Source organism: Pogona vitticeps, chromosome 2, assembly GCF_051106095.1.
Source record: "Pogona vitticeps strain Pit_001003342236 chromosome 2, PviZW2.1, whole genome shotgun sequence".
Lineage (NCBI taxonomy): Eukaryota > Metazoa > Chordata > Lepidosauria > Squamata > Agamidae > Pogona > Pogona vitticeps.
Window position 1 is genome coordinate 204,271,165 of NC_135784.1, and position 13,263 is coordinate 204,284,427.

Sequence of the window (13,263 nt, forward strand, 5' to 3'; positions counted from 1 at the left end):
GGAGGACCAGCCAAAATATTTAAAACATTCAACAGTATTGAATACATTCCTTGGGGGATGTGGGGGGGGGGAGGCATACACAAACTTCTGGAAGGTCACTAATGAAAGAATAGAACAGAGTTCTAGAGCTTTGGTGCAGCCACTGAAAAGGCCCTTGCCTGGTCACAACTAAGCATGTCTCTGGCTGTTTGGACTCACAAGAGAGCATCTGAAGATTATCTTAATATTTAGAGAGGTTCACATGGGGGACAGCATCAGTTTTTAGGAAGTCAATGAAAGCACCTAGAGTGGTCCTGACCAGATAGGCGTGATATAAAATAAATAAATAAATAAATAAATAAAGAAAGAAAGAAAGAAAGAAAGAAAGAAAGAAAGAAAGAAAGAAAGAAAGAAAGAAAGCTGTTCTTACTAGTATTTAACTAATTGACTTAGGATATTAAATTCAGTCTGATTTGTTTAAATGAATTTTACTCAAGTGCAGGTTTTATTGATTAAGCTAGTGATGGAGTTTTTATGGTATTAATCGTATATTTGTGTAATTTGTAATTATATCATCAGACAGGTTGTAAACTGCCTAATGGGATATTATAGAAGATAAAGTAATAAATAAATAATAAATAAACATATCTGAGGGTGTGGTGGTTTTGAATGGGCAAAGCTATTAACTCTATAAAAGCACTGCCCCTCATTTCTTGACATGGATTGATCCAGCTGGCTGCATTTTCAGACTTTCATTGCAGGGGGTTGGCTATGGTTATTACCACAATGAGCACCTTCACTTTCAAATTCACCATTTGGCCACTGGGCAGCTCTAGAATCCATGAACATTCCTGTTTTATCTGTTCGTATTCAGTCCTTATAGTATATATATTAAAGCAGTGGTTCAACTCCTTCCTAGAATGAGAGAGAAAATACATAAATGGGTATCATCTGCATTACCTTCTCAAGCGATTTCCCTGGAAAGGACATTACTGCCATATTGCGCCTCCAAGCCCACTGCTGTGAGCTGGTTTAAAACATGTCATGATAAACAGTGCTAAGCACCACTGAGAAGTTCATCAGAGTGGGACACCCATTTACACCAGTTCCCAGTGCAGGTCATCCGCCAACATGATAAAACAGGGCCTAAATCAGGGTGGAACTAATCAGGGTTTTGAAATTGCTTCCTCACTATTGCTGCTATTTTCTGTAATCCACAGTTTGCCTTAAAACTTTATAAACAACACTAAAAAGAAAATAAAGCTATGTAACATGAATTGAACATACTGGCCCCTCTTATCACTATATTTGTATTGATTCACTGTTATAGAAGATTTTAAGCATTTCTGAACAAATTGCATAGGGTGGCTTTCTCCTTCATGAGACATCTCAGCATTTGTTTCCATACTGGAAGCTGCTATGGGTTTTGTTGTTGTTGTTGTTGTTGTTTAAGATAAACAGTGAAATATTTGATATAACCTGAGGGGCTGTTTCAATGTCAGTAGTATTAAAAGCTGTCTCAGCATTTCTCAGAATAAAATATGGTGGCCCTCTAAACTCATACACAGTAAGTAATGCATGGACTTTAAATAGTGACACAACTCACTCACTCACTCAGAATAACTATTTACATCTCAGAAAGACGTGACTTTTAATATATTGTATCTCATCAGTAACTATTTTTGTTTAAAAATAATTCTTCTATACATGTTTTACATATTAGGAATTTATGATATAATTCATTTTAGGTAAAGACAGCCAATCTTACTGTTCATGACTCATATTTTATTGAAGATGAAACAATCAGGGTACATAGCAATTTAGTTTTCCATTACATTTCTGAAGATAATCTTGGCACACACAGAAACATAGCAGTGCAGTTCCAGAGCACTGAACAATAATAAATTATGACTTATATCTGTTAAAAGACATTAAAGAAAAATTCACAATCTCAAACAGATCATTTTGCCTATTACCAGAAAGTAAAAAGACACCTTTCCTATGGGGGTTAAATTAAATTATTATATGAGCAACGACTTACATGCTATCCCAACATTTTGCTGTTCAACCTTTATTCTATATTCCTCCCCCTCAGACCCTTAAAGCTTGAAATAATCCTATTTCATGTTAACAGTGACATTACAGAATATAGCAGATGGCAGATTTACCAGGGAGCATTATTTGATTCACAACTGACCAATTTAACTGAGAAGACCTTTGCCCTACTAGAATTGTTTCTTAAGACCACTATAATTCCACTGAATTATCTCCTTAATCACTGTCCACACAACATAACATTTGGCTGTTTTTTAATTCAGAAAACAAGATCTATGAACTTATTTCAGACATGGGGACAAAAGCAGTAGCAGGCACTACTGTCATGTAATCCACTCACTTAATCAGCAGTAGCATTTACATTCTTAAAAAGCATCTCTAGTGCATGCTGTTTCTTGGTACGTTGTGCAATCTGACATTTTCTGTTGCCTAGGGTACATCCATATGGTGCTTATTTCAGGGATCAGATGTACTCAAGCAGCATTATCCAAGCCCCCACAGTCCAGAAAAGAAATAAAATTGTGTGATCAGTGTTCTCACATGATGTATCTGTTGCTGTTCCTGTAGACTATGTACACATTGAATGTTAGAATATCAGGGGGAAAAAACTGGGCCAAAAATCTTCCATCTGCTGTGTTCATATACATATGTGTTGGGGGAGCATTCAGACTTTCAGTACTTCACTTGTAAGCTAAACTGATAACCTCCATTAATAAGTTAGATCATGTGGACCTGTTTATTATGTATCTTGCGTCTCAGACAGAAACAGAGAACAAAGTCATAACTAGCAATTTTGACATCCAGGCTGAACAAGCAGCACCAGTGGAAAGCATAGTAAGTACAGTAGCAATAATAGTGAAAGGTTGGAGGTTGGTGATAAAAAAAAGTACACACATGCACACACATACACATATGAGGCACGCAGAGCTTTGCCTCTGCTGAGCAAAATAGTGTGATGGAGACACACAAGAGCAGAGTTCCAAATGGGAAGAAGGCAAACAGGAATGAGGATTATAGAGATTTTTTTTCTTCTCAAGGAGGGGGAGTAGGAAAAGTTGATAGGGACCCCAGAGTCTCTTTGCTGTGGGAAAGGGCCTAAACCTCTTTCTTGAAGCTTGGCAAATCTCTTTCTCTTCTCTTCAACCTCTTTACATCCCTCTCTTCCTCCCTCATTACCTCATCTTCTCTCTTAGGCAGATGGTGGAGTGTGATGAAGATAGGGATGGACAAACATGATCTTAAAACACTCATGCATGCACAGGTACACAGAAGTGAAGGAAAAAAAACAAACTCAAAAAGCACCTAAGTTCTCCAGCTAGTTCCTTTTGGAGTAGTGACCTGTATCTATTTGGGAAGAAAGAAAAACCCTCTCTCCTTGGGGACAAGGGACACGTGAGATGGATGAGGAAGGGTGAGTATTGTGGTATGTGTTTATGCTAGGATACAAGCAGGTCAGACAGCTGGAGATCTCCATGGATGCTCATGGAGGCCCATGGTTTTCCAAATGTAAACTGAGCGCTGGAACAAGGGGCGGACAAAATGGAGGCTTGCATAGGAAGCATGAAGAGCACGCACACATGTGAAATTGGTGAAATATGGCAGTGAAGCCTGCTGGCCTTGCACTATGACTTGTCAATTGGCAAACTTACTTACACTACATTTTTAAATGTCACCCATCAGCCTAACAACTTCCAGAACTTTCAGAACATTTTTATGTCAAACATCTATCCCCTTAGCAATTTTTATAGGACTAATTTCAAGGAGCTTGTTGCATCCAACTCTTTTTCAAGAGCTGAGCTGGAAGGGACCCTGTGGATATTGAGTCTAGCCTCTTATCAAGGAGTCACAGTTTGGAATTGAACTCTCAGGCTCTGGCTCCACAGTCAGATATCTTAACCACTGAGCTATCCAGTGGCAAACAATAGATGAATTAATTTCAGGTTCATCTGACTGATCAGTGGGGACAAATTCTTATCAATCAGATCAAATTTTGTCTGAGGTTTTAAAGAGTAAACATGATTCACTACATCCCTGAAAATAAAGGTTTTTCACATTGCAACATTATTTTGTAGAAATGACATTATTGAACCCTGTTACCTGAAAACGTAATGCCTTATAGTTTCCAAACTCTGTTTAGATGAAATAAACTCCAGCTCTGGAATGCACATTATTATGCCATTTGGGAGAATGTGCAGCTACCACATGTTGTACCCAACTGTTTATCTAGCAAGTAACACAGAGGTGATATTTGATTGAGAGCCAGCGGTGCAAACTGAACACATATTCCCATTTGATCATTCAACTACCTTTTAACTGATTCACTGGTTGATCAATTTTGTTTAAATAAGTATACATTCAACTAATGAAGGTCGCCAAAAATAATTCACATTTAATGAATAGCAGATATCAACCATTGTTGGAAAGCAAAAGAATCCATAATGTATTGTTTTTCATTTCAGGTAACATAGCACAAGTAAAATACTTTAAAATAGGCCCTCACTGAACAGAAATTCTCCCCACTGATTATCAAATACACTTTTTAAAATTGAATTTACTGTTTGAAGATTTACTGATAATATATTTCAATAGTCCGATCATCATGTATCTGCATTACACCTATTTCTCCTTCCTTTCTTCATGAGAAACATTCATAGGTCAGTGATATTTGCAACCAGTTATTTTAAGATTGCTTTGTTTTTTTAAAAAAAGAAAAGAAGGCTTTTAACCTCAGATCTCCTGAGAACTGTATCTAATTGCTGTGTCTATGAGGACATGTATGCAACTTCCATTAATACTGTGTCTGTCCAACCTAGTATAGAAACGTAATCCTCAATGTGGATAAACGGAACTATTTATTTAGCTTTCAAAACCATTTTTAAATTGATTGTCCTTAAGAGAGTTTTCCCAAGTGACTACTTTCATGTTTATTTTGCTAAATTAGACAAGGTAGCCATAGGACAATATACACACTGAATTGCCAACAACATGAGAAGTCAAACTTGTAACTTTACCCTGGATCTGAAATAACATGAGATTTTAAACAACATGAGAAGTTACAGTAGTAACTTTGTCATCAGTAAATAATGGATTTCAAACAACACAAGAAATTACATCAAATAACTGTAAGTAAATCATGTAACTAATTTACCTGATGAAATTCTATCAGAGTGGATAAAAATCAATGATTTTTTAAAAATCAAATTGATTTAAATCATTATTTAAATCACAATTTAATTTTTTTAAAGTTTAAGTTAAAAAAATCAAATTTTTCAAAAAAAAAAAAAATTAAACCGTGACTTAAATCAAATCCACACTGGTTTCTATCAAATATGATATAAAATGTAAACCAGAATTCTATTAAGTTTAGGCAAAATGGTTTGGCAAAAAATATGCATTTTTATATGTACAGCTAGCCATTAAATGAGTACTGTTGAGTAAAAAATCTGTTTAATAATGTAAAGAAAATCCTTCACAGTAATATTTCATGTGAATGGTTGCATACGGCCAACGCACATTAAATGCTACTGAAAATGCAAATCACCAGATGCCTGAAATACAGCAGATCAATAGATGCAAGGGAACTGTTCTAAGAATATCACATATATACAAACAGAAACAAAGTCCATGTTTTGTATCAACAAATCATCTCTTGTAGGCCACCTCTCTTTCTTGAAGATGTATAGTACAAAGAAATGATGCTGACTTTAATTTTGACTAGAGTTGAGGCCATTTTGCACAGATTCAAGGGTGGGGGAAGCACACAGATGTTTCTTAGCTCATTTAGACTCCAATCATAGAAGCCCTGGGCCAGATGGTTCTCTCTAATCAACTGTATGGCTTAGTCCCAACCCTTTTCTTGTGTGGAGGGAACCAAAAGAAAAAGCAAAATAGAGGGCACTGATATTTATGCAGGACAAAAGAACAAGAACCATTCACAGGAAACCGCACTGCATATCACACCTGTATGAAATACATTATCAGGATATATGCAAAACATCTGTGTATACCTATCTTCAGTAACAGATGATGTGCAGATGATACAGATTGAAGTAATTCTGCTTCTCATTCATAACACTTCAGACTACAGATGCAAGAAATATCTAGATTCTTCATGCAGGTACTGGACTAATATCTCCTTCATTATTCACTATATAAAAGGGACTATTTACATGGGTGAACATTCAGATTCCACAACATGCACATAGATATGTGCAATCTGAAATTATATAGTTCAAAATGGTAAAAATAATATAATTATAACATTGATATACTGTGCAGAATGTATAACTATATTATTTTGAATGGTTCTGACAGCATGATTCTTTCCAGGACAATAATTAATGATAGCTAGTAAATGTCCCAGTAAGTGCAACATACCTACATACATATATTTAAAATATTTCTATCCCACCTTTCTCCCCAAAAGGACCTAAGGTTGCTTACATCATTTAAAACAGTATTTAAAAGCTAAAAACAGTAAGTATACAAGTATTTATAAAAGAATACAAATATTAAAAAAAGAACCTTCTGCTAGAGTGCAATTTAAAGAGGGAAGGGAATCTACAACAATAGGAGCAATTTTTAGGCAACAGGACCGGAGAACGGGGCACCCTGTTCAGTAACAGCACTAGGCAAGCACACTGATGCGGTTGGGCTAGCTCTCTCAGGATGTTGTAACCATGAGGAGAGGTGTCTTGTCAACAAAACTAATGTGGCTGCTCCAGGGTCTTCACTGCTACCTTCTGGTATAAGAGGGAGAACTCACATTCCTCACACTGATTTTTCCCTAGAAACACCTAGCATGTCCTCCTCACAAAAGGCTTAACCAGGTGCTGTTTGTGTTCATAAGAACAGTAGTAAACATGCTGTATACAGAGAATGCATTGTAGCAGGCATCAACATCAATGCTGGAATCTCAGAATTCCAATGCAATGAACTCTACACAGGAAGATGCTCATAGCTCATCATTTACAAAGTACAAGACAGGTGAAGTAGCATCAAGGAGACCTTCTCTGGGCTTCCCCTTCATTAGACAGCTTGCATGAGAAAGGGTTTACCTCTTTCTTAATCTTGTATGTGATATTTATCTTTGAAGTCAGTGGGACCATTTTTTTCCGAGAAGAGATGAATGATCACATCATAGTCTTTAGCCTATAGCAGTGGCCCCCAGCCTTGGGTTCCCAGATGTTCCTGGATTAAAAGTCCCAGAAGCTTTAACCACTAGCTCTGCTGGCCAGAATTTCTGACAGTTGTAGTCCAAGAACATTTGGGGACCCAAGGTTGGGAACAACTGCTGTATAGGGATGCATGATGCTAGATAAATGAGCAAAATGTGGTTGAGGGAAGGAGTGGGGAGGGAGAGAAGAATAACTCTTTTTCTGTGAGAATTTCACTTGAACTCATAAAGCAGTTTGGAAATGTAAAATTCATTCCCTTTTCTCATCAAGTCCTGAACTGGGGATGGGAAGGAAAATAAAGGAAATGTTTAAATGTATGGGGTGGAAATGAGAAAGACAGAGAATTAATCACTTGACAGAGAATTAATCACTTGATTTAAGTCTTCCAGTAAAAATCGTATACTAAACACTACTAGCATGCAATTCATACATGACAATGAATCTTAGCTTTCTCAAACATGGATTACTGGATGGTTTACATATCTGGCTCTGGAGCCAGACGGTGAGAGTTTGATTCCCCACTGTGCTTCCCTGATAGTGGCTGGACTCAATGATCCACAGGGTCCCTTCCAGCTCTGCAGTTGTAAGATTCTAAGATTTTTTTTGAAAAAAATGCTTTAATTGTTGGCTGAGGACATCTCACTTTGAACTGTCTTTGAACTGATCAAACAGTGGATCAGTTTCAGCAACATAGCTAACAACAGTTTAGAACACAAACCATGGTTTGGGCTTCCCAGTGCTCAGGCAAAGCCTGTTCATTTGAATTTACTTTCTGCATTCTCTGAACCTGAGGATCTAAACAGAGTGGCCTCTAAAAGCAACACAATGGCCACTAGTACACTTTATCAGTTTGAACATCATGCCGGATCAGAATTAACAGAAGCAATGGTTTGCAACACTGTTTTAAGTGTTGATTCTGATTGCTAGTCACTGTTAAGCCATGGTTTCTTAGTTCAGCAGTCACATAAAACCAGAGTTATATTTTCTTAACCATGATGCAGCATGATAAATGAATTGAACCGCTAAGTGTTGAAACAGAGACTTTAATCATACATTCTCTTTAATACTTCTGTGCAATTCATTATTCATGAAATACTACTTTAAAAGAGAGTTTGCCCCAATCATCAGCATCAACAGTGTTTGCAGTTAGATCCAACATCCACAAAAGTAAAAGGGGCTACCATATACTGGGAGGTCCCAGAAGCTGCGTAAATTCAGTTTATTACAGATGAAGCAAAAATAGGATGGAATCCTGTATTAAGCAGAAAAGAGCTGTGCTTTGTGCTCACTTCTAAAATACACTGATTAATTCTCAGTATTGCAGTGATTAGGTAACAAATACTGTCAATACATAATATCATTGAAAATATAAGAAAGTGCTGAGTATGTTAATGTTAGATTTTAAATTATTCTCCTTTTTATTTCCAAGGATAGGAAAAGAACAATCGCTTATTATGAATAAAGAAAAAAGCTTGTGGGATCCCCAGTAGGTGTTTTTTTCCACATTTCTTAATTTAAGCAGCAGCAGAACCAAATATATTTTCTGAAGTATAAGCTCTGCATGAAGAACTTGTCTATTATTTTTACATTTTCAATTTTTTTGCCTGAGAATATCTAAAATGCTGTAAATGTTGATATATTTCAGGTACAGATGGAAGAAAAAACCAAAATTGTTCCCTTTTGTGACAACTGTTGTACATTAACTCCCCTTTTTGTGTCCTGTTTTCTCACTGTTAGTAGCACTCCAAAATGACTGAAGTATTCTGATTTTTAAATGTTGATTGAAAATGCATAGGGGAGTTGTTGGTCAAAGAAATTACCCTATATATTTCAAAATTGTTTGTATAAGAGGGCCCAGAACAGCTGAATGAAAGCCACAGAAAAACCTGAAGCTTTGCTATGGCTGATATACTTTTGAGACACACTACGATGTTTATGAGCTGACAAAATTAAACCTTCCCTTTTTTCCACTCTTATTTCCCTTCTGTTTTGCAGTTCATTGAATCATTTTTTGTATCTTGTTTAATCATACCGGAAGTCTTACTACAGAGGATTGAAACAGCATGTTCCTTTTTCTCTCTGCACCACAAGGAAAAAAAAAACTGCTGTAGAGAAATGTTCGGCTTTTATACCAGCCAATATGTCAGGTCCCCACAGAGTATTTCCCTTGTTTTACAGTGACATCTATCCGCCAGTCCTGGGGAATCCCGACGTCATTCACTCAGCATCAGCACCATTTACTGTGGACAGCTCCCCTATGCATTTCTGAGGCAATTTGGCAGAAAGCGGTTTAAAAATGCTAGCAGGATTATTAATTTATGAAGGCACTGGATCACATAAATAACCAAAAGAAAAACACGAGCCAATGCACATCAGTCTCACTTCACGTGAAAGTACATCAAATAGAAAGGACTGCCAAGATTTTGAATTTGATAGGAAGCATCTTTTCTCGGCTGTTTTAATCATCCACATAAACCACCTCAAACCTCATGTTAAAGAAGACTAATATTCTGTGAATTCCGGGTATAATAATAAAACATGACTGGACATTCTATTCACAAACAATCCAGTTAAATTCTGCATTTCACAATAACTGAGGAACTAATTTGTATCAAAGAGGGGTTGTTAACATTTTTCACTCACTGCAATGCTAGGCACTCTAAATTGGTTTAAACAGCTTCTTTCCATCATGTTGATAGCAATGCATTTGGAGAAACGCATAGACTTTAAAGGCGGGCCCACAAGTCACAGATGAGAAATGACTGGGCCCTTTTGGACCCATCATTTCCACAGGACACATGCACTCCAAAGGCTAGCCGGGGAGTACTCTCAAGAGCCATAAGACAAACTCTGGAGGCAAGAGAACATCCAACCAAATCGGGCAGAAGCACCTTCACTAAAGTTATCCAAACCACAACATGGCAACATAAACAGCCATCAGGCAGCAGCCCCCAATCTTCACAGTGCCCTCCCTTTTCAAAGAAAGCAAATACAACACACGAGGCCTTCTCTTCAGAAATAAAGGAGGGAGGGGGAGATCCGCAGACAGCCCAGCTGTTTTCCTTCCTCTTCTTCCCGATGGCCTGAAACACCATTTCCTCCTGGCAAAACCAGCTACCTTTCCAAAATACAAACTGGCAAGGGAGATCAGAGGCTCGGTGCTTCTACGTAGGCAACCCGAGCCCCCCTCCCCCCCCAACAACTCCTCGCCTGCTTGTTGCTGAGAGAGCTTTCACAAAGTTTCCCACCCGTCACCTAACTTCTCCCCTGAAGAAGAAGCAACCAAATCCACTTGCTCATGACGAAGAAGATAAAGCCTGAGTGCGGCGGAGGTCTGAAGGGGGGAGTACAGGCGGTGGGGAGAAAGAGAGTAGGAGGAGGAGGAGGCGAGCCCCCCCCCCAGGTTCCCGGCTCATTAACACACCTACCTATCCCTAAAGCCCAGCTAGAGTGGCTGCTGCGGGCCAGCCAAGGCAGGGATCCTCTCACTCCCTCTCTTTTCAACAGCCGTCAGCCCACTTACCACATCCCCGGGTACACAGCGCCCTGCTGACCTCCTTCTTGAGATTCCTGCCTGTCTCCAGGGGCGGGGAAGACGCCCGGAAGAGCGGCGGCAGCGGCGGCGGCGGCGACCCAGTGCTGTTCAGGCTGGAGGTGACCACCAGCGGCTCCATGAAAAAAAGGTAGCGGCTGCCTTCCTTCAGGCTCCTCTCGCAGGCAGCGCCCCGATCGGGCAGCAGCACCCACAGCAGCGCGTCCTTCTGCAGCCCGCCGCTTTTCGCCGGCCACACCTGGTGTACGCGCACCCGAGCTACCGAGGAGGAGGAAGAGGAAGAGGAGGAGGAAGACGAGGAGGACGAAGAAGAAGAGGCGGGCGCCGGGCTTGGGCTGCCGAGGTTGGGGAGCGGGAGTGGGAGGCTGGGTGCCGGAGAGGACGAGAGCAAAGTCTCTGAGAAGGAGGAGCTGGAGGTGGAGGCGGTGGGTTGCTCAGGCAGGATCAGTAGCAGCCGCGGCGGCAGCGACGTCGTCTCTTCCCCTCCTCCTCCTCCTCCTCCTCCTCCTCCTCCTCCTTCTGGCTCGACCACGCTGTGAGCCAGCACCTTGCCCTCTATCACTACCGAGGCGCGCCGGGCCAGCGTTTGCACGGAGTCCGCGCTGGTCGGCGAGAATGAGCAGGGGGGAGGCGCCCCCGACAGGGCCGAGGCGCCCAGCAAGAGGACCAGGAGACGCAGCGACGGCGGCGGCGGCGGCGGGCGGGTGCCACAGCAACGGCAGGGGGCCATGGCCGAGGGACCGCAAGGCGGCGGAGGGCAGCGGCGAGCTCTTCTAAGTCCTTGCCAGCCTGCCCCTCACGGCGCGCGTTGCCACTGCCACCTGCGCGCCACCCGGCCTGGCGGAGAGGGAGGGAGGGGGGAGGGAGGGTGCTGCTGCTGTTGCTGCTCACTGTGTGGGGAGAGGAAGAGGAAGGCGGGAAAGCGCCTGATGGGGGGGAAGGAAGGAGCCGTTGCTCCCCAAGCCCAAGGCTCCTCTCGGCGTCGTTGTCACTGCGCAAAGTGGTGATGGTGGCTCGGAAGAAGGCTGAGGAGAACTGCCCAACTGTTAACCGTCCTCTCTCGCCGCTGCTGCCGCCCAAAGCAGCTCCTGCAAGCAAAGGCTGAAGCTGACTGACTGACTGAAACAGAGAGCGAGCGAGCAGGAGGCCGGGAGGCGGCGAATTCGCCAAGCTGAGAGGGCGCCCGGGCCGCCGCCGCCGCCACCAGCCGTGGCGGCAGCAACCATGTGTTTCTTGGGCTCTGTTTACCTTCGGTGCGAGCTCTGCGTGCGCCCTCTTTGGCGCGCGCTCTCTTCTCTCTGCCGCTGAGGGAGCGCGGAATGGGGGGGGGGAGAGAAAGAGGATTGACAGGATGCGCGTCTTCCCCGCCCCCCCTTCTCTCACATCTTAAGCTTTCACCTGCGCAGAGCTTACAGGCACGCACATATATTTTCTGGCCGGGCTCGACTCCTTCAGTAATACAGGGGCGTGTCGGGAGATGTCACCTTGCCCACACTCCCTTTTCCATCGGTTCTCTACCACGCGCTTAGCGCCTTGCCTAAATGGCTTTCAGGAACCCTTTTTTTCCTTAAGTGATTTTTAGCTCATGAGATTGGACATCCACTGGCTGCAGGCGGGCCAACGCGCTCAAATCTACTACTACAATAGAAATAAATGACAAATGTCAGTGTACTGGGGCCACAAGGTAAACTCGGGAATCGGCCCAGACACGGATGTTCACTGTATGAGGACTGTGTCTTCTTATTTGTATGCTGCCCCACCTGGGATGGCGATGATGATGCCATCTTTCTCCCAATAGAGAGACCCACATGCACTCTTACTTCTGAGTAGGCCTGCATAGGATTGCAGCAGATCTGCTGTGTCTTTAAAGGGTGATTTTGTAGGCTTCTTCATATCCATCATCACAGCCTGAACTGTCTTGTCTCATCATTATGTCCTCCTCCAAAAAGCTCAAAGCAACTTACACAGGTGGATAATAAAGCTAGACTTGCTTCTAGAATATGAATATTCCTATTTCTATGTTTCTCTTGGAGAACAGAATTTCACCCTTCTTCGGTGCTCCCATTAGACCCTTCTCTTCCACAGAGACATTCTATCAGTCATCAGAGAGTGTAGGTTTGTATCTCCCACCAACAATTGGAGGACAATTTGCTTAGGTAACAAGCCACTGTCTTAGCTGACATAATTATGAAGGGTTCTGTTTGACATTACTTAGCACTTTTGATTGTATTAATTTGTAAGCAAACCCAAGAGCTGTTGTCAATCACCCACCCATGTCTTTCCTTTCATTTACTTTTTTCCTTCTCCAGGGATACATCAGTATAGAGCGACGAAAGAGGCTTCCACTGAATTTTACTTCCCAACAAAGATTTCTGTACTCAAAGTAAGAATATACAGTTTGCACAAAGAGCTTCATAGAAGGCCACCACACCACATATTCTTCACTGAGTAGCTGTGCAAACATGAATCAGGTCTCAGTCCCATATGTACACAGAGATG

The 13,263-nt window shown here is 41.6% G+C and overlaps 1 protein-coding gene and 1 long non-coding RNA gene across 9 annotated transcripts in view; one reads left to right on the forward strand and one right to left on the reverse strand.

Annotated features, from left to right (window-relative positions):
• NRG1 (neuregulin 1) overlaps positions 1-11,509 on the reverse strand; it is a 746,295-nt gene extending 734,786 nt beyond the window's left edge. For 7 of the 8 annotated variants that reach the window (XM_020801406.3, XM_072991959.2, XM_020801402.3 and 4 more), the window contains exon 1: positions 10,735-11,509. In XM_020801406.3, coding sequence (XP_020657065.3) covers positions 10,735-11,494 — 760 coding nt within the window. In that variant the 5' untranslated portion in view covers positions 11,495-11,509. The remainder of the gene's footprint in view (positions 1-10,734) is intronic. The other variant, XM_072991963.2, reaches the window with a different exon arrangement.
• The window catches only part of LOC144586512 (uncharacterized), a 12,253-nt gene continuing 9,790 nt past the window's right edge, over positions 10,801-13,263 (forward strand). The window contains exon 1 of the long non-coding RNA XR_013541377.1: positions 10,801-10,894. This is a non-coding gene — a long non-coding RNA (uncharacterized LOC144586512). The remainder of the gene's footprint in view (positions 10,895-13,263) is intronic.